Source organism: Artibeus jamaicensis, unplaced genomic scaffold (assembly GCF_021234435.1).
Source record: "Artibeus jamaicensis isolate MK-2021 breed Jamaican fruit bat unplaced genomic scaffold, CSHL_Jam_final contig_233, whole genome shotgun sequence".
Classification (NCBI taxonomy): domain Eukaryota; kingdom Metazoa; phylum Chordata; class Mammalia; order Chiroptera; family Phyllostomidae; genus Artibeus; species Artibeus jamaicensis.
This window is the reverse complement of record NW_026521486.1, coordinates 21,038,100-21,057,064: the sequence shown is the minus strand read 5'-3', so window position 1 is coordinate 21,057,064 and position 18,965 is coordinate 21,038,100. Positions and strand designations below refer to the sequence as shown.

At 48.3% G+C, this 18,965-nt stretch overlaps 1 protein-coding gene across 2 annotated transcripts in view; it reads left to right on the top strand.

Moving 5' to 3' along the window:
* VWF (von Willebrand factor) overlaps positions 1-18,965 on the top strand; it is a 121,405-nt gene that overhangs the window by 5,419 nt on the left and 97,021 nt on the right. For both annotated transcript variants that reach the window (XM_037160260.2, XM_053661732.1), the window contains exons 4-6: positions 4,946-5,048; positions 5,332-5,540; positions 9,910-10,031. In XM_037160260.2, the coding sequence (XP_037016155.2) occupies positions 4,946-5,048; positions 5,332-5,540; positions 9,910-10,031 (434 nt within the window). The remainder of the gene's footprint in view (positions 1-4,945; positions 5,049-5,331; positions 5,541-9,909; positions 10,032-18,965) is intronic.

Genomic DNA, 18,965 nt, shown 5'->3' with positions numbered 1-18,965 from the left:
TCTCAGCGGGCCCCCCTGCCATCCCCCTGCCCCTGGGTCCGTATTCTTATGACAGTCTGCTCTTGTCAAGTGTCCGTTTTCTGCAGGTCATTTTCCTGGACCAGGATGTGGGACAATCACACTTTCATGTAGATCAGGTTAATTCCCACCACAAATCGTGCTGATAACCTCAGAGAGAAGATGGCTACTTTTTCTGGTTTTGGTGGAGGTGGTGGGTTGGGGGATGGGCATTGGGAAGAAATGATCGGAGAAGGCTGGGGAGGGAGGGTGGGCCCCTGCTTCTCCAGTGGCACCGGGGCCAGGGGGAGGGGTGCAGCGGGCTTGGACGCTGCAGGTCCGGTTCCGTGAGCATGACTACGTCCTCGTGCACATCTCTGCTCCATTGTTCTCCGATGACATCCTGTTTTCTCATTTCTAACTCACAAATTCCCATTCCTCTCTGAGTGTCTGTGGACCTTGTACACATCCTGAGTGAAGTGTTTTTGTCTCAGCCTGAAGGACCACTGGCTGCAGAGGGGAGGCCCTTTCCTTGACCAGGCCCTTCCTGACCAGACAGGCTCCAGGGTCTCCGGCCAAGGCCACAAGCACAGGGAAAAGGAAGAGATGCCAGGAATCCTGCTTGGAGAGGCTGCCCCGTGTAAGGCACACTCACCGCGGGATCCGGCACCTAAACCAGAGCGAGCCAGAAGGGTGCTGAGTCACTTCCACAGCCAGAGCCTTAGTCTCCTGGTCGGTAAATGGCATCGGACCAGATCTCTGTTTCTCAGCGTTTGGGTAATGGTCACCTGTATCAGAATCACAGGAGCGGAGGGTGAACTGTTCGTTAGAAATGCAGGTTAGGGTGCTCCGCACTCTAATGTCCGGGAGAGTGCCCCTGGTTTGCTCCAGTCTCTTGGGGTGGAGACCCAGCCCATCTTCTCTTAGCAGCTGCAGGAAGTGTTAACCAGCAGATAGACGCAGTGTGGGAGTCGCCCCTCCACACTCTGCCCCTCCCCCGGGCCCTCGGGCAATTTCTAATGGCTTGTCTTCCTAATAGCTGTGCATTATCTGATTCCCCTGAGTTCCGCAGGGCGGGAATGAAGCAAATAAAGTAGGATCTGGATATCTCCCCTCCATTAATGGTTAACTGAAAACAACGCTCAGATCCCTGTTAGGCAGCTTCGTGGCACAAAAGGAGATTTGGACTCAGAGTCGGAAAACCCAGGGGTGGGCTCTGCCCCGAGTTAGTTTGTAAACCAACTATTCTTGCTGGGATGGGTGTCCCCCAGAGGACAGTTGGCAGTGTCAGGAACATTTTGGGTTGTCATAGCTGTGGGTGGATGCTGCTGCTGGGTAGATGTGGCTCATACCCTACTCCGCACAGGACGCCCCACACCAGGGCAGTAGCCGGCCCCCCGCTGTCCACAGTGCACAGCCGGAGCAGCCCTGCTGTCGGCGTAGGCTTTCCTCACCTGTAAATTAGAGCCAGTCTAGGTCAGTGGTTTTCAGACTGAGCCACGACCTGTGAGTCACCACATTAACTTACTAGCTGTAACCAGTGTTTATGAAATAAACACAATGAAATAGAAGATATCAGAAAGCATCACAGTGCACGGCACACGGTGAGGGTCATATTATTATGTGAAATATGTAAGTGTGTGGACACTGGGCCGTAAAGTAGATTGTGTTTTTACTCTGTTTTCTGGGAAAAAAGGTTTTAAAGCCACTTGTTTTGTTCATCTCCGAGATTCATAATGCTGTCACAGTGTGTTTTTCTGAATTGGAGACTTCTCCAGGATGCACTTCCAAAAACCCTCTTGCTGCCCTCCCTGCCTCAGATGAGGATGGACTGCACTGGGGGCATCAGCAGTGCCACGGGCTCCTGGTGGTTCAGTCCTCCCTCGGGATCCAGTCCCAGCCCCTGTCACACCCCTGCCCCTAGATGGGTGATGATCCTACACAGCCAGCCCCACGTCCCACTGAGACGCTGCCTCAAACACCGCTCTGTGGGTGGTCAGCCTGCCTCCTCCACTTCCTAATGCTGCTATTTCCTAGGACCGCACAGAGCTGGCCCTTCAAATACTTAAACCAGCGACCAGTCTGAGTCCCAGCTCTGTCATCAGTCACTAGCTCTGTGACGATGGGCAAGTTACCCGAGTGTCAGCCACCTGGGTGGATCCAAGTCCCATGGTCTGTGGGGCCAGGCTGCCTTCATCATTTCCGAGAGCAGGGCGGGGCTCCACGCAGCAGCAGCACCGGGGTGGGAGCCTCGGGGCCTGTCTCACATTCCCCTGGTGCTCTCCCTGGTTCTTTCTCCTGCACTCTTGGCTTGTCTAGCCTCTCAGGTTCTATCTTTCCACCTGGGCATGAGTGGCCTCTGGGCTTTCCCATGCACCTGCTCAGCTCTGCCTCCTGGGGAACAAGTGACTGTTTAGGTGACTTTATGTCCTGGAAGGCCCTGAAGAGTGACAGCTCCAGCTCCGTAGCTGCAGGGTGGTGGCTCACCTCAAGCTTCCGGATTGTATCCAAAGCCTTCCTTACCCACCCTCCAGCAACACCCCCCTGGCTGGCTTGTTCTCGGGTCCTTTCTGAATCTCCATGAAGGTGAGGGAGAGCCTGCTAGAGGCGGAGGTGCCCAGAGTCCTCTCCTGTTTCCAGGAGTGAGAGGCCTTTGGCTCAGAGGCCGCATGCTGGAGGAGTTACCCAGTGAAGCAGGGACAAAACCACCCATCCCTCTGTTCCGAGGCTGGGGGTGGAGGTCCGGGAGACTTGTACTGATAAGGAGATGGGTTCTGTGGTCATTAGGGACCCAGACACCCTGGCCTCTTGGGTTCATTGTACCCCCTCCAGCCGGTGGTGGTGGAGGGAGCCAGCTCACTCCAAGCTGGGGGTAGAGTTCAGTGTCAGCCTCCGCAGGGAAGGGGTTGTCTTTGGTCTGCTGCAGACGGGAGCTTGTTGCCAGGCTCTTCCATTTGCTTGTGTTCTCAGTATTTCATTATGGACATTTTCAAACATGTAGAGGAGGACAGTAAAGGACCATATACTTACCACTCAGATTCTACCATCAGCATTTTACTCTGTCTAGTTTTGTGTGTTTCTCTTCAGCTAACTTCTGGCTGTCTGACAGTTTGTCCTATGTTTTAAAGATGTGCCAGCTGCAGAAACTGTGGTCAGTGGGAGCGCTGGGCAGGCGAGACTCCCTAGTCAAACGGGACGAAAGCCCTTTACCTTGGCTGGCACCTCCCATAACTGCTGACAGTCTGGAGCTCTGCAGGGTGTGGTTGGTGGACTCTGGGCCTTTCCTGGTGGCCTCTGAGCTGCTAACACTGTATCATTCAAGGCTCTCTTCTTAGAATGGGCTAGTTCAGTGATTTTGAACCAATACACTTGCAAGAATTTTTAAAACATGCAATACCTCACCCTTTACTCAGGGGCACTGACTTCTTTTTGTTTAGATTGTCAAATTAAAAAAATGACAACAGTCAACACAACGATAGCCATCCAGTGTGAATGAATCAGAATTGTATCTATTTTTGGTCAGATTGGCAAAAAGTATATTTTTGGGTGTGCTATAGAATTGTAGCAATAAGCTTATGTGTGCCGTGGGATGAAAATTTTGCTAGTTGCTGGGCTAGTTCTTTACATGTGATGACCCTTACTGAAATCTCACCATGAACAAGTCTACTTTCTGCCTCATTCTGGTTGGTTAAGAGTGTGTGGGGGTCCCAGGTGGCCCCAGTCCTCAGGCCCCCATGGGGGAACCCCCCATCTCAGACCGCTGTGGGGCTGTGACTGAGGTGCCCCCTTCCCTCACTCTCCTTATCAGCGGCCCCAGCTGTGGCAGCAGGACCTCACACCAACAACCCTCCCAAGTTTCCTGGACTTGGTCCCACAGACACTCTTGCTTCCTTTTTTTGGCGGAGCTGGAGCCCACCGTCCCCAGACCCCAGTAGGAGAAGGCACATTTCCTCATGTCCAAGGTCAACTCTCCAACTGGGCCCTGTGCCCCATTTCCACAGGAGCCCCAGGGCACTGTACCCCCACCTTCCCCCTCTTTTCCCAGCATCTTCTGTCTCTCTGTCCTCACTGGCCGTCCTCAACTTCCCTGCTTCCATCAGCTTCCCAGTCTCCAAGGCCCGAGGTCAGGCTCTCCCCTGCTCCTCTGTCTCCCTCATCTCCACGGCCGCTCAGTCCTCTTTGAATTCTAAGGGCCCTGTGTGAGGGACAGTTGTCAGAGAATAGCTGTGGGACTGCAAGGCCCTCATAATGATGGGAAAATGTGTCTCCACCTGGTTTTCTGCTTTTATGTCCCTGCCGCCACCTGTGTATGTCTCTGTCCCTCACAACCAAACCGTCGTCACGGAGCCAGAGACTATTTTATCTTGTGTTTGGCTGCCCAGACATCTTTATGGACAAAACTGATTACTGATTGTATCTGTATTAAGTTCCCCAAATGGAACGAATGGCTTGACCTATAGATTCTCTAAACTTCTCCCAGAGAATCAAAATCAGTAACCTGAGGTGAGACTCATGAATCTCCATTTTAAACAAAGCACCTGTTTGGGGCTAACCTAAGAAAACACTTTAAATAATACTCGCTGCAGTACCTGTTAGCAGTCACTTACTTTGTTGCTTTCATTTGCTACAATATTTTCAATAGTTGCACTCTCCTCTTATTTTTGTATTTAGGTTGTAAACTCCCAGAAGGAAGAAGTCATATGTTTATATTTTGCTTTTGAGAAATATAAGGGACAACTAGAGGGCTGTGTGTCCACAAGACACACGGTGTTTTAGATGAGTAAGTAGATGGGCGAGGAGCAGTATTTTGGAGGAGGTTTTTGTTGTCCATTTGTTACGTCTTTTGTGGGAAGTGTTCCATTCAGATGAGATTATAGAGATGATGATTATGAATAAATGTATTGACTCTTTTGGATAATGATCACCATTATTGACTCTTGTCTTTCAGGAGACTTCCAAAGTGGCAAGAGAGTGAGCCTCTCTGTGTATCTTGGGGAATTTTTCGACATCCATTTGTTTGTCAATGGTACTGTGCTGCAGGGGGACCAGAGGTAAGTCAGAAGCCCAAACTGCGTGGATGTGAAACAGCTCTGGGAATTCCCCTTGCACGCACTGTCTCATCTTTCAGACGAAGAAGCCGGGGCCCAGAGAGAGGAAGCCAGTGTCAGGGCTGGGTGAGAGCCAGGGCTCCTGACTGCTGGGCCAGGCCCTCGCCACTTTGCACCATAGTCTGAACTGCACCATAGTTTGCTTAGGGTTGGGGTTGAAGGGTGGGAGGGACAGCCAGAAAATATATGAGAAGCCCACTTCCTGAGCTGTCCCTTGTCCCTCCAGTGTCACCATGCCCTATGCCTCCAATGGGCTGTACCTAGAAACCGAGGCTGGGTACTACAAGCTGTCCAGCGAGGCCTACGGCTTTGTGGCCAGGATCGATGGCAGCGGCAGCTTCCAAGTCCTGCTGTCAGATAGATACTTCAACAAGACCTGTGGGCTGTGTGGCAACTATAACATCTTCGCTGAAGACGACTTTAGGACTCAAGAGGGTAAGCTTTTCTGGGGTGCCTTTTCCTGGGGGCGTGATTATGCTTGTAACTTCACTGTTCACACACCTTCACTATGGCTCCGCCCTGGCACACCCACTGTCTCCCTGTGACCTCACCTCACTGGATCGTGCCACCCTTGTCTTTTAGCATTCCATCTCACTGCCTAGACCTTCCTTCACACGTGATCTTCGAGCTCCTCAAACCCCACTTGGTTCTACTCTGAATTCCCTACAGCAGCTTATACGTGGTAGATGGTTGGTAAGTGCTGGATGGTTTGAATGAACCCTCCTGAGCCACCACAATGAAGATTTATGGGTGAAATCAACACCGCTCCCCTCAAATATTTATGTAATTGAAATTATTAAAAAAATTAAAGATTAATCTTATATAGTTTATGTGTGTGTGTTCATAAGCAGTAGAAGGTAATATGGACAAAGTGAAATATACCACTAATCTTTAATCGTTTTTTGATAATTTCAATTACCTAAATCTTTAATTAGTGATGCTCCCTTGCAAAAGCTGAACACTTGTGTATGTTTTACTTCTTCCTTGTCACCTGGTCACCCTCTGATTCAGGAATTTCTGTGCAGAGAAACAGTTGCTATTCCTGTCACTGGACTGAAAAATAGCAAGATCACTCATTTCTGTCTTCTCTAGCACGGATTTCTCAAACTTTTTATCAGTCAGTATGTACATTTAAGGCTGTGAATTTTCCTCAAGGACTACATTAGCTGCATCACACCAATTTTGATATGTAGCACATTTTCATTTCCATCTAGTTCTATGAATTTTCCAATTTCCATTTTGAGTTATTTCTTAACCTATAAGATGTGCTGAAAACTTTCAAATGTTTAGACTTTTTAGTTATCTTTTATAACTAAATTTATTTCTCAATTAAATTAGAAATTTGGGTAGATTTGTTTGTGGCCTAGTACCTGATCTTTTTTGTAATTGTTCTATGTATGCTCCAAAAAATGTATTCTCTGATTGCTGTAGGATTCTACATATACTTCTTGAATTAAGTTTGTTAATCATGTTAATCTAATCTATGTCTTTTTTAAAATCCTAACTTGACATGCTTATTGATTTGAGAGAGAAAGGAAGGGAGAGAGAGAGAGAGAGAGAGAGAAATATCAATATGAGAGAGAAACATCAATCAGTTGCCTCTCATATGCACCCCTAGGCATTGGATCTATGACCTAGGTATGTGCCCTGACCAGGGATCGAGCCCTCAACCTTTTGGTGTATGGGATAACATTCCAACTAACTGTGCCTCTGGCCAGGGCTAAAGTGGATTGGTTTTTATCTTTCATAATTTTGGATTGTGAGCTCATCTTTAGAGGTGTTTTATATTAATTTTTTAGTGTGAAGTTACTCAGTTTCACAAGAAGTACAAGTTGGAACCTCAATCATACTTGAAGCCTTTCCCACAACCATAAATTCTCAGAGCCTTTTTCTCTCCTGACCAGAACCCAGACCAGAGAAAAAAACTTTTATTATTTCCCTGTTTCTCAGAGTGGGTTTTTCCTTGTCAACTTTCTCATGCAGAGAGCAGCCCTTTAAGAGTCTCAGCTTAAGACCCTGGAGAGTATCAAACCCACCTCCCCATGTCACGCAGCCCCCGGACTCATTTGCATCTCCACAGAATTGTTGAAACTCAAGCCCCTTGACTGGCAAAAATGTGACCCTCATTCTAACACCCTATGGTCAGAACATCAAGTCGCACTTGACAGTTCCATTTTTCAACTTCCTTTCCTCCTTAGCCTCCTTTTTTTGTCTCTTGTAGTTCTCTATGCTTTTTTTTTTTTTTAAGATTAACTATGGATTCAGTAGGCTATTTGTTTTTTGTTTTTTTGTGCAGTGGTGCATTTTAAAGATTTAAAAAATCTGTTGTATAATAAATAAAACTCCTAGCCCTAAGATATATTTTTCTTATTCCAGGCTTTAAGGTTTAAAAAACTAAAAATAGGACCTATGCTATCAGGGAAAAGGATCCGGCTTATTGTCAACAAGTCAGGGCTCTGGTGACATTTTGGAAATCATTCTCAGGGGACTGTGGCTTTAGGTGCATTTGGTTGGTGAAGATTCAACAAAAATCATTAACCTTGCTTCCGGCATCATGGAAGTCAGCCTAGCTGGGCTCTCTCACTTTGGCTCGCAGAGACTTTTCTGTTAGCAAGAGTATTTGTACTCCGGTCTGTCAGATATCTCTATGCCTCGTTTCAGATTGAGCTCCTAGAGTTTCCACTTAATGGAAGGTCAGGGATGGAAGGATCTTGGAGGCCATGTAGTCTAATTCTTCATTTTTTAATGTTTTTTTTTAAGATTGTATTTATTTATTTTAGAGAGGAGAAGGGAGGGAGAAAGAGAGGGAGAGAAATATCAGTGTGCAGTTGCCTCTCATGCACCCCTTGTTGGGGATCTGGCCTGCAACTGAGGCATGTGCCCTGACTGGGATTCGAACTGGTGACCTTCTGGTTCACAGGCTGGGGTTCAATCCACTGAGCCACACCAGCCAGGGCATTACAGGTGAAGAACTGAGCACAGAAGTATGGTGGGATCAGCCCCAGATCACGAAGGGTGATGGAAGGAGAGCTGAGACCAGACCCCAGAGGTCCTGAATCTCTCAGGGCTCTCCCCACCCAACACAAAGCTTCTCTTCTGCCTCTTCCTTAATATGGTGGGTCAGAAAGTGAGCTCGCTGGTGCGCCATGGAACAGCCAAGAACACAGAGAGCAGCACCTGTCACAATGCCAGGTGCACATCAAAATCTCCACAAATTTAACTTCACTTCATTTTAGCTTCTCCCATGTATTAGTTTCCTGCAGTTACCATCAAATTACTACTAGCTGATGGCTTAAAACCACAGAAATTTATTCTTTCACAATTCCAGGGGCCCAGAAGTTCAAAATCAAGGTGCTGGCAGGACTGTATTCCCTCTGGGGCCCTATGGGGACATCTGCTCCTTGCCTCTTCCAATCACTGTTAGCAGTCTTGGACGTGTGTTAGTATCCTTCCGATCTCTGCCTCTGTCCTCACATCACCTCTCTCTGCCTCTGCTCTCCCTCCGCTGCTCTGTTAGGGATACACGTGATTGCATCTAAAGCTCACTCAGGTAATCCAAGATAAACTCTTCCTCTCAAGATCTTTAATTTAATCACATCTTTTGCCATATTAAGAGATAGCCACAGGTTCTGGGAATGAGGAAGTACATATATCTTTCGTGGGGTGTTTTCTTTTCCACTTACCGTATCCCGGATGCCAGCTGACTATATTTCTAAAGTTCTGCTTTTCTTTTCTTTCCCCAGGGACAGTTTATTTCCTATTCCCAAGTACATTATTTGACCTTCAACATGCTTCATGCCTCTAGACCTGGTTGTGCAAAATGCTCCATTAAGTTCCTTTGAAATGAAGGTTTAGCAGTGTTACTGGTGCCACTGGTGGCTATGACATAAAGTAGGTCCCTACAGTGCCCTGTGCCCTGTAGGCCCATGAGGCCCTCATGGCCTGTTGTGAGTAGCTGGCAGCGTGATTGTTACAAGCACTAAAGCACAGATGTTGTCAGAGCCAGCAGATGCAGTGATTGGAGGGCTTAGCCTCCATGTGGCCCCCTTACCTTCCCTCTGCAAAAGTATTTTGAGTATCCACAATCTACCAGATAAGAATTTAGAGATAAGAGACATAGCCTGTGCCCTGAATTAAGGAGCTCAGAGTTAAATGGGGGCTGCATAAAAACAAATACCAACACAAACAATGATGAGAGTTTTGATAGAGGGATGGCCAAGGTGCTGAGACAGCACAGAGAAGGGCCCCACCCAACTCAGGCTGGGTGGGTAGGCAAGGAGCAGACAGTTCTGAAGGACTTCCTGGAGGAAGTGGTTCAGGAGCTGCATCTCCAAGAATGAGTGGAGATACCATATTTTGCTGTGTGTAATGCACACCTTTTGGTCCAAATTTTTGAGGGAAAAATAAGGATGCACATTATACATGGGAATTAGTCCTAAAATGTGGGTGTGCATTTTACATAGCAAAATAGGGTAGTCAAGTTGTGGGGAGGAGGACATTCTACACAGATAAATGGCATGCAAAGGTGTGGAGAGGTGGAAGTGGATGGGCACCTCCCTCATCTTTTGCGTTGTCTTCCTCACTGTGCCCATCCATCCAGCCGCCCCTCACAAAACCCTGGCTGAGCTCTGATGCCTGTGCTCCGTCGTGTTATGCTGAGTGCTGCATAGAAAATGCTCCCACCCCAGAGGCCTATGTATGAATCTAACGGAAGTTGGTTCAGGTGACAGACCTACAGTAGTCACTCAGAAGTCCTGGATCAGGTATAACTGTGGCTTCAGTTTCCTGAAACCTTTCTCCACAGGGACCTTGACCTCTGACCCCTACGACTTTGCCAACTCCTGGGCCCTGAGCAGTGGAGAGCAGCGGTGCAAACGGGCCTCCCCTCCCAGCAGCCCCTGCAACATCTCTGAGGAAATGCAGAAGGTGGGTACAGCTGGGCTGGGTATGGTCTGGATGGTGCAGGATGTGTGGAGTTACGAGGCAGAAGGACATCTAGTCCCAGGTCCTCTACTTAGGGGACCAATGGGCCTACCTCTGTGGGTCCCTCTGGCTGATCAATGTAAAGCTCCCGTGGGTCCCTTTCCTCCTGAAAACCAACCGTGGCTAGAGTCTGGTTAATGCTAATTCTAAGGCGATTCTGGGCCTGGAACTCTAAAAATGTGTCTGGTCTAATGACTTGGTATAGTGAGTGTGTACTTTGTACTTTATACCCAAGGCCCTCTCTCTTGTCTCCAAATGTCTCCATCATCACCTGTCCCCTGTCTGAAATTATGCCGATAGAAAGAATTCCTAGTTAGGTGCTCAGTAAGTGATTGTTTAAAGTACGAATAGGAGAAGAAAACCCCAAACTCTTACCAGCACATCACCAGGAAGGGGATAGCATTTTGGTGGGGGAAGCTGGTGGGTGGGGGTGGGCCTGAAGTGACCCTGAAGTGGGTATTGCAATAGTTTCCTGTGGCTGTGGTAGGAGGCAAATTATCCTAAATTTAGTGGCTTTTGACAATTGAAATGTATTCTCTCACAGTTTTGGAGGTCAGAAGGCTGAGTTTAGATTCCCTGGGCCAAGATCAAGATGTCAGCAGGGCCGCCCCGCTCTGAGGCTCTAGGAAGATCTCTTCTTGCCTCATACAGCTCTGGCAGCTGCAGTGTTCTTGGGCTTGTGGTCACCTCATTCCTGTCACTGCTTCTGTGGTGACATGACCTCCTGTGCCTAGGTCCCTGAGACTCAGTACAGATGGGGGCACCTCCTGCCCTTCACACACAGCCCTGTTTCTTCCTGTGCGGCAGCTAGTTAGCAGCTTTACCCTCAGAGGTGCCCCTTATGATCCCACGAACCACAACCTCTTCCTTGGAGAGAAGGGGGTGGGCAAGGGAGGGCGTGTGCAACACTGCACCCTGCCGCCACCTTCTGCAGGTAGAGATGGGCTTTGTGTCCCCTGTGTGGGGCCCTGGGAGGATGACATTTCAGGTAGGGCAAGGCCTCCTGGTGTCCTTCCTCTGTCTGTGTTCCCACCCGGGGGGCCCACACATTGGGAGGGGAGTGGGGGAAAGGAGGCCAAGCACACAGCACTTTCAGCATAAGCTCTCCAATTCATTCTTTTTCTTCCCTTTCCTCCCAATTATCACCCCACTCCTTTGGGGGAGCTGTGCCCAGCTTGAGTTTAGAAGGAGAGCAAGGTGCCAGAACCAAACTTGTGTGCTTGGCTGGTGGTTCGCCTCCCCTGCCCTTGAGTGTTTCCAGGCAGGGGAAAAATCAAAGGTGGGGGTGCCTCTGCAAGTGAGGTGGGGTGGGGGCCACACATGTACCTCTTGTACCCAATCAGCTCTTTGAGGACATATGGGCTTTGTCACATTTTATTTTGCAAACACAGGCCAGCTCAGTGCTGAAAAAATGTTCCCTCGCCCTTGGAATAGTGAGGGAACATTAATACAAAGGAATAGTCTCATTTATCCATAGAAGTAGGAGGTGAAGACAGGATTTTAAAATGAAAAACCTGATCCTGAGGCCCAGTAAAGGAGGGAGACAGAGCCCTCGGTGGCCCAGAGACAGAGGGAGGGAGGGCGTGGGTGAAGGAGGGAGGGAGGGAGAATCTACCAGAAACCTTGTTTGTCTCCCTGGGTACCTTTGGGGGCTCCAGCTGCAAGCTTGCTACTCACTTTGTCTCTTGGGTGCGTTAAAGTCCTCACTAACCAGTGTCTTGGGAGCAGCTTAAGAAACTGGTTACTGAGGTCTTAGTGCTGGGCGGAGGCCCCCAAACACGCCAGACCTCCCAAGGCACAAGCTCCTCCAAGCTCACAACACTAAGTTGCAGGTTGTTTACCTGAGAAGTGAGGCTGGTTTTGTCTTAGCCAATCAGCCTGCATTTGTCTGTGACTGGGGAGCTCTCATTGGCTAGGAAATACCATGATTCCTCTCCTGGGAGGTGATTAAGTGGTCTTTGGAACTGTTCACTGCTGGCTTAGTCCCCCTGGGCCGCTGGGTCAGAAGTCAGGTCTGGTAAATGGGATCGTTTACAAGTGTTTGCCAGCGTGACTCCAAGGCCTTATGTGGTGGCAGAGTGCTGTGTGGGGCAGACTACGATGACCTTAGAACTTTGAGAGCCCGCAGAATCTGTTCTCCCACTTCGCTGGTGCTTCCCAGTCCTTCCAAGGTGGTAGCAAGGAGTCAACTCATTCTGAGAGCCAGGTCATATTACTTATACCTAGGGGATGAATGTTTCCTTGTTATGCCAACAAAACCCAGAGCCTGTCTGCTGGGACTGATAATGGCTTGTTTGAGTGCATGCAAATTTGCAGCTTTCTCAGCTTTTCAAACAAAGGGCAGGACTGCTGGAGTCTGGAGCTAAGGGAGCAGCCCTGGTAATAAAAAACCCCAAGCTCTAAGTGCTCAAATAATTGATGTTAATTTGTAGGCAACTCTACTATGCAATAAACATTTTAGAAAGATCTTTAGGTGGCCTTTAAAAAGAAGTTTTGTCTGTCTAGAGAATGTCAACAAGGGCTGGCCATTATGAAGATCTTGTCTTTGTGTGGCAGTCCCATCTGCAATGTGAAGGCCATGGCTCCAGGAGGCTGGACTAGTCCATACAGTGCTCTTGTTAATAATTAAAAAAAAGGCAGCCCTTCCTTAAGACACATTACCACCACTTGCTGGGAAATTGCCATCATAAGTACAACTGTGCCTGGAATGTACATGTACATGTACATGTATGATTTCTTCGATGTGAATGGTAGCTCCCTGGGTGTGTTGCCACTGTGCACTGTATGACCTGCAGAACTAGTTGCCCATGGACTTGGCCTTGGCCTTGCTTCCATTGGGAGGCATAGTCCCTGCAACCATCCTCCGCCTCAGGATCTTCTCTCCCAGAGTGCGAAGGACATCTCCTGCTATTTGCTGCTGCCATCTGAGTGTGAGGACACTTCATGCCTCTGCTCTTCACAGTCATCTCATTATACCTCCTCCAAGCTGGTCTTCAAGGTGCCCAGTCTTCCCTGAGAAGACTGAGTGAGCCAGTTATGACTCAGCCCTGATGGTGAATCCTCTGTCAGCAGCATCAGCCTCAGGCAGGTGTCTGCAGCAGAAGAAATGTCTTTCCATCCATGTTAGAAACAGACTCACAATAACTCAGAATGGGATGAGATTCCGGAGGCTGCCTAAGTCCAGCCCCTTGCTCACTGCATGCCTGCTCCCCACAAGTTCTATCCTGATAGATAGACAGTGCTGTCACCTTGATTTAAGAGGTAAAGCTTTGAGACGTCCTTGCTAAGATCTTTCCAGCTCTCTTGCAGAGCTCAGTCTTGTCTCCCTGATGAATTTCTCCTTTCTTTTTACCCCACTAAAGCCCTACCTCAGTGCCCTTGAATACTGGGGGAAGCAAGACCCTTTGAGTTGGGTTTCTCCGGGGCCTTGTTCAGGAGTTTGCATCTGATTGTGCTCCCTTCGGTCCCTAATAGTCCCAGGTTGCCTTTTTTCCACTGGCTCCGAATTTGACATTTATTCAGCAAGCACAATCCTTATTCCTGTTGTTCTTTTGCTGTTCACGGGCTCACATTTCCTCTCTCTCTCCCTCATCTGAAACAGCACACTGTTTACCAGTAATCCTCCTCCGTCCAGGAAGCCATCTGTCCCACACAAGCTAACGTTTGTAAATACTCATGTGTACTTTGAGTAACCGTAACATGTTTCTTCGACAGTACAAAGAGGCACACAAAATACTCATTTTGTTGAGGACAATGCAATTCACTCTTCATGTCCTCATGAAATATTGTCCAAGCCTTTTATTTGCAAAGTGGGTACCCAGTTCTTTGTACTACTTCTGCTCACAGTCGTATTGGGAGGGAGCTCACAGGCCTGGAGGGAGGTAATTTAAGCACAGGACTTGGCGGAGGTGCCAAGTGCCCTGGCAGAGCTGGGGGCTCACAGGCCAGGTCTGCTCCTGGCACCCTTCTGCCACGGCCTGACTCTTCCATTCACCAAGTCAAGTCGCCTGATGCAGATTTTTCTTGGAGGTTGGGAAGACTTCTGCTCCATCCGTGTGTTTGGTAGGATCGTGGTGATTCATGGAGAGACTGATGGTGTCAGAGTCTCGTCCAGGGAAGGTCAATAAATCTCAAGGAAAGACCATGTAACCCAAACCCCTCAGAGGAGTTAGTTGTCAGACGACAGCACCATGGCTGGTTTTACAGACAGGGGGCCCACCCACTATGTCCCACGGATGTTTAGCTCAGGGTTTGGGTTTGAGCGTAAGCAGGCACACACACATGAGCACATGCATACCACCCCCACTTCACGCCTGTTGCTGAGTGAGAGCTGCTCTCTCAAGTCTCTCTCCAGTCATATGTAGGCTGAGGAGTGAGGATGCACATCGCATGCTTTGCTGAGGTCCACAGATCTCAGATGCTGCCCTTGGTTTCACTTGATCATCCTCTGTGTCTTCGTGTACTTACATCCCTGCCCTGCCTCTCAGCCTTCCCTCTCCAAGGTAAGCAGAGCTCTATCCAACACTGAGTAAGCACCCTTTTCCTTTAGAGAAAATTCACTCCCTTGAATTGTGGTGGGGTAGGGGTGACTGTGGTCACTGTGCCTTTGGAGGCCTAGCCTTATAAACAGGGCTCAGGGGCTGCCACAAGAGTTCAAAGATTTGTTTCAAGTTAAGCAGTACTTGGCCCTTTACGGCACTTAGTTAACAAACCATAGAGGAGGATCAGATAAGATTCGAGTATTCCAGGTTTCAGTTCAGATGCCTTCATAACATAAAATTCTCAAAATCCTTTAACAAACTATTTCCTAAGCAGTGTTCTTTCCCTTCTCCTTCCCCTGGTGAGGTCAGGAATGAGCAAGAATCTGACTGTGTCCCATAGTACATTATTTATTAAAATGTATTATATGGGTTGGGTGATACTGTAATTGTGCAAGGCAGATTCGCAGTCTTGTTCAAGGAACCAGACACACGTGAGGAACTGAACAACCATGAAAGAGAACCACGCATGTACTGTCTTCGGTGGTGAATGGTGAGTTGCCCGAAGAATGGTAAGCGTAATGGCAGCGCAGAGGAATCAGCTCTGCGATGAGAGCTGGTTATCTTTCCTCACTGGGAGCGTGAGTGGTGGAGGGTCCCACCCCTAGAGCTTGGGCAGACCCCAGACTGGGAAGGAATCTGGGGCTGGTACTTGGCCCTTGTCCTCCCAGCCAGCTGGGCCCTGAGAATTGCTCAGAGGCCTTCCAGGAGACCAGGGCAGAGAGTGAGGTGAGCCTTTTGGAAGGTTGGGGACTTCTCGGACATATCCAGTTACCCTACTTCTCTTGAAGGCTATACTCCAACTGTCATAGAAAAATGAATGTCTAACTCTGCAAAAACCATTCATTTGGTGGATATCTATCAACCAGTTTCACGGGGTCTTTACGAGCCAGATCTTAAAATGTGGGTGGGAATCTCAGGCCGGCCAGAGTTATAATAGACTCAGGAACCCTCCCCCATCCATCCTTGCAGGCTGACCCATGAGAAACGATGCCCTGCCCCAGGGATGAATTCTTGAACCCACTACTTTGGACGAATTCAGGCTCTAGGCGCCTCCACACCTCCTCCAGGGGCAGCTGTAGAGCACCCACACCAGGCCTGGAAAGATCAGGGCCTGGCTGAACAATCTTGAACTTTATATATTAGCCTCTTTCTTTGTTCACTTTGGTCCTAGGAATGCCCCCCTCCCCTCTCCTTTGTCAGCTGTTTGGGAACAAGCACAATAGCTAAGCTTCACATCTCATTTTCTCCTTACACTCCCCCACCCCCATCTGCCACTGGGGAGATGTGCTTCTTTTCTCTCCCTCTCCCTTCAACCGGCATGGCATCTCCAGGGAAGAGGCCTGGCCTTCTTTAATGAACTGAAATGTGATTAAGATGAGCCACAAGTGGGTCTGCACACCCACCCAGGCAGGGTGAGGTCATAGATTGATGGAATTGGGGCTGGAGCTCTTGCCAGCCTCTAGCACCGCAGACAAGAGATGAAGGAAGACAGAGTTGCTGATGCCTGGCATTGGAGCCAGGCAGATGCTGGAAGTGTGCAAATTAGCTGGCCATCCTTTTGTCTCCGGGCCAGTGTGGTTTAGTGGAGGGCTGAGGAGAAGCCATATTCGAACTATTGGGCTAATATTGACAGCAGGCCAATGATGACCTTATAAGCATTTGATTACCTTCCTTTGTAACCTTATTTAATGTTATTTTGCAGCAACCATCTAAAGCAGGTATTGCTGTTCCTATTAGGTTCTGCTGTGAGTAACAGGACACCTAAAGTAACAATGGTTCACACATTGTAGAAGTTTGTTTCTATCTCAATGTAAAGAAGCTCTGGACCCCATCCATGGTGCCGAGATTCAGGGTCCTTGTGTCTTGTTTCTCTGTCATTACCAGTATGAGGCTTCTGTTTGACAGCCCCCACGGCAGCTCAAGCCTCAGGCGTCACAACCACATTCCCACAGTAGAAAGAGAAGGGACTAAGAAAGAAGCACCTTCTCCTCCTAAAAAAATTAATATTTTTATCTTTTAGAAAGAGGGGAAGGGAGGGAGAAAAACATCAATGTAAGAGAGAAACATCAGTCTGTTGCCTCTTGCATGCCCCAACCAGGGATCGAACCCCCAACCCAGGTATGTGCCCTGACCAGGAATTGAACCAGCAACCTTTTGCTTTGTAGGATGATGCTCGACCAACTGAGCCACACTGGTCAGGGTCCCCTCATTCTCTTTTTTCATTATGAAATTATTATGTAAACGTATGGCATTTGGTTGCATATAATTAATTAATCAACAATATTCTTACAATTTCTGCTTTCTTTGCTCCTATTCAGTCTTAATTTTAAAGGTTTTTTTTTTTGTAATTGTAAAATGAATCAGAACCAGGAAAACAGTTTTAATTATTTAAAAACACATTTTGGAAAAATTTAAATGCAACTCCTATCTGTTACCAATGAAGAAATGTGGAGACCAACAACCAAAAAGTTTCATTTGCTTTGTGGCGCCAGACTTCTTAAAAAACTACAGCAATTTAAAGATGCTCTTCTGTGCAAAAGTGCATTTGCAGATCTGTCTGGGAGACTTACAATTAGCAAAGAAAATATTTCTACTACCCAGTGACGATTTTGCTGTTCTGTAGCTGTATTGCCTTATTCCACAGACCTTTTTAGATGGTTGCTTTTCTGGAGAGCTGATCTGCTGCAGGGGGAGGCTGGTTGGAGCACCCTCTCCTATTTGGGACACTTCCTGGCAGTGGACCCTTTACTTATACTCCATAGGTCAAAGCTTCATCATATGGTCATTCCTGGCTGCAAGGGAGGCTGAGAAATGGAATCTTTATTCCCACTGGTTATATGTGCAGGGGAAAATTGAAAACCAAGGGTTTTCATGACTACGAAAGAAGGGAGGAATAGATTTTGGACAACTTTCCGATCTTTTCCACACTCTCCCTCTCTAACCAGGGAGGAAACAGCGGTGCAGAGAGGCAAGATAACTTTCCTCAAGTCATGTGCTTTGCAAGTGAGGGCTTGGGACTCCAGTGCATCCAGGCTTCTCAGATCTGAGCTCTTGCATGCATTGCACTGCAGTCTTTCATCTAATTGTAGGGAGATGAGGGGGGCGGGGTAGGAGCATCAAAGGCGTGGAAGGCCGTGTGAATTGTGGTTTGCTGGCAGGTGGCTGGCCTGTGGGTGGAATCGAGGTCTCAGTCCTGCCCGGTTACTCCTCCCCTCATTCAGCAGTTTGCCAATGGTTTAATCTCAAGACTCCTTTACACTCTTAAAAATGATTGAGGACGCCAAAGAGATTTTCTTTATGTGGGTTATAGCTACTGATATTTATAACCTTAGATATTAAAACTGAGAAATTTAAATCATCCTAACTTATTTAAAAATAATCAATCCATTATATTTTACATGAATAACATCTTTTAAATAAGAATAACGAGAAGTTCTAAACAATAAACACGGTCAGGGAGAAGAGTGGTATTGTTTCTCGGCCCCGCAGGCCTCCTCACCGCCTGGCCGATGAGAAGTCCGCTGGGCTCTCCTACCTGCTCCCGTGCTCAGTCGGTTGTGAGACTGCATGTCACATGGCCTCTGGAAAATTCCACTGTGCACTTGCAAAAGAATGGGATCAAAAAGGGCCAGAAACATCTTAATATCATTATAAAAGTGGCTATGAACTCGTGGAGCCCTGAAAGGATCTTGGGAGTCTGTAGGGGGTCCCTGGACCACACTGTTTGAACTTCTGACCTAGTAAGTTCTTCACTGTCTCCATGCCTCTGTATCCAAACCTGAAAGACTGTACATATCTCACCTTTCTCTGAGGAGGTTTGTGTTCTTTGCTGGTGTCTTCAGGCCCCTGAAAGCTCCGTTTGTAGGAGTGGGGGATGCGGTGGTCTCTGAAACAACTGGTCTGTTCAGGAAACCATCAGTTACGGTGGGGAGGGATGAACCAGGGAGGTCAGCTGGTCAGATCCCAGGAGGCCTGGCCTCGCTGCCTTCCTAAGGAGCCAGAACTTGGCCCTCTAGGCTGGGCTGGGACATAGTCAGATTTGTCTATTTTGTATAGACCTGGACACGCTGTTGGAGACATAGAGACCACACAGCCAAAGATTGTTGAGTGAGGATTTGGTCACCTCCTGCCTGCTGATACCTCCTCCCTGGATCTAACACTGTGACAGCTCTACCTTGGACCTATGTCTGAGGAGATGTCTTGTCTTGGGAACCGGCTGGGCTGGCGGGGCTACCTGTGATGGACAGAGAAGCCTGAGGGGCAGGGATAGCAGCTGGAGGTGCCACCGTGCTGCGGCTCTGGTGGCGGGCCATCCTGCCCGGCCCTCAGACTGTGG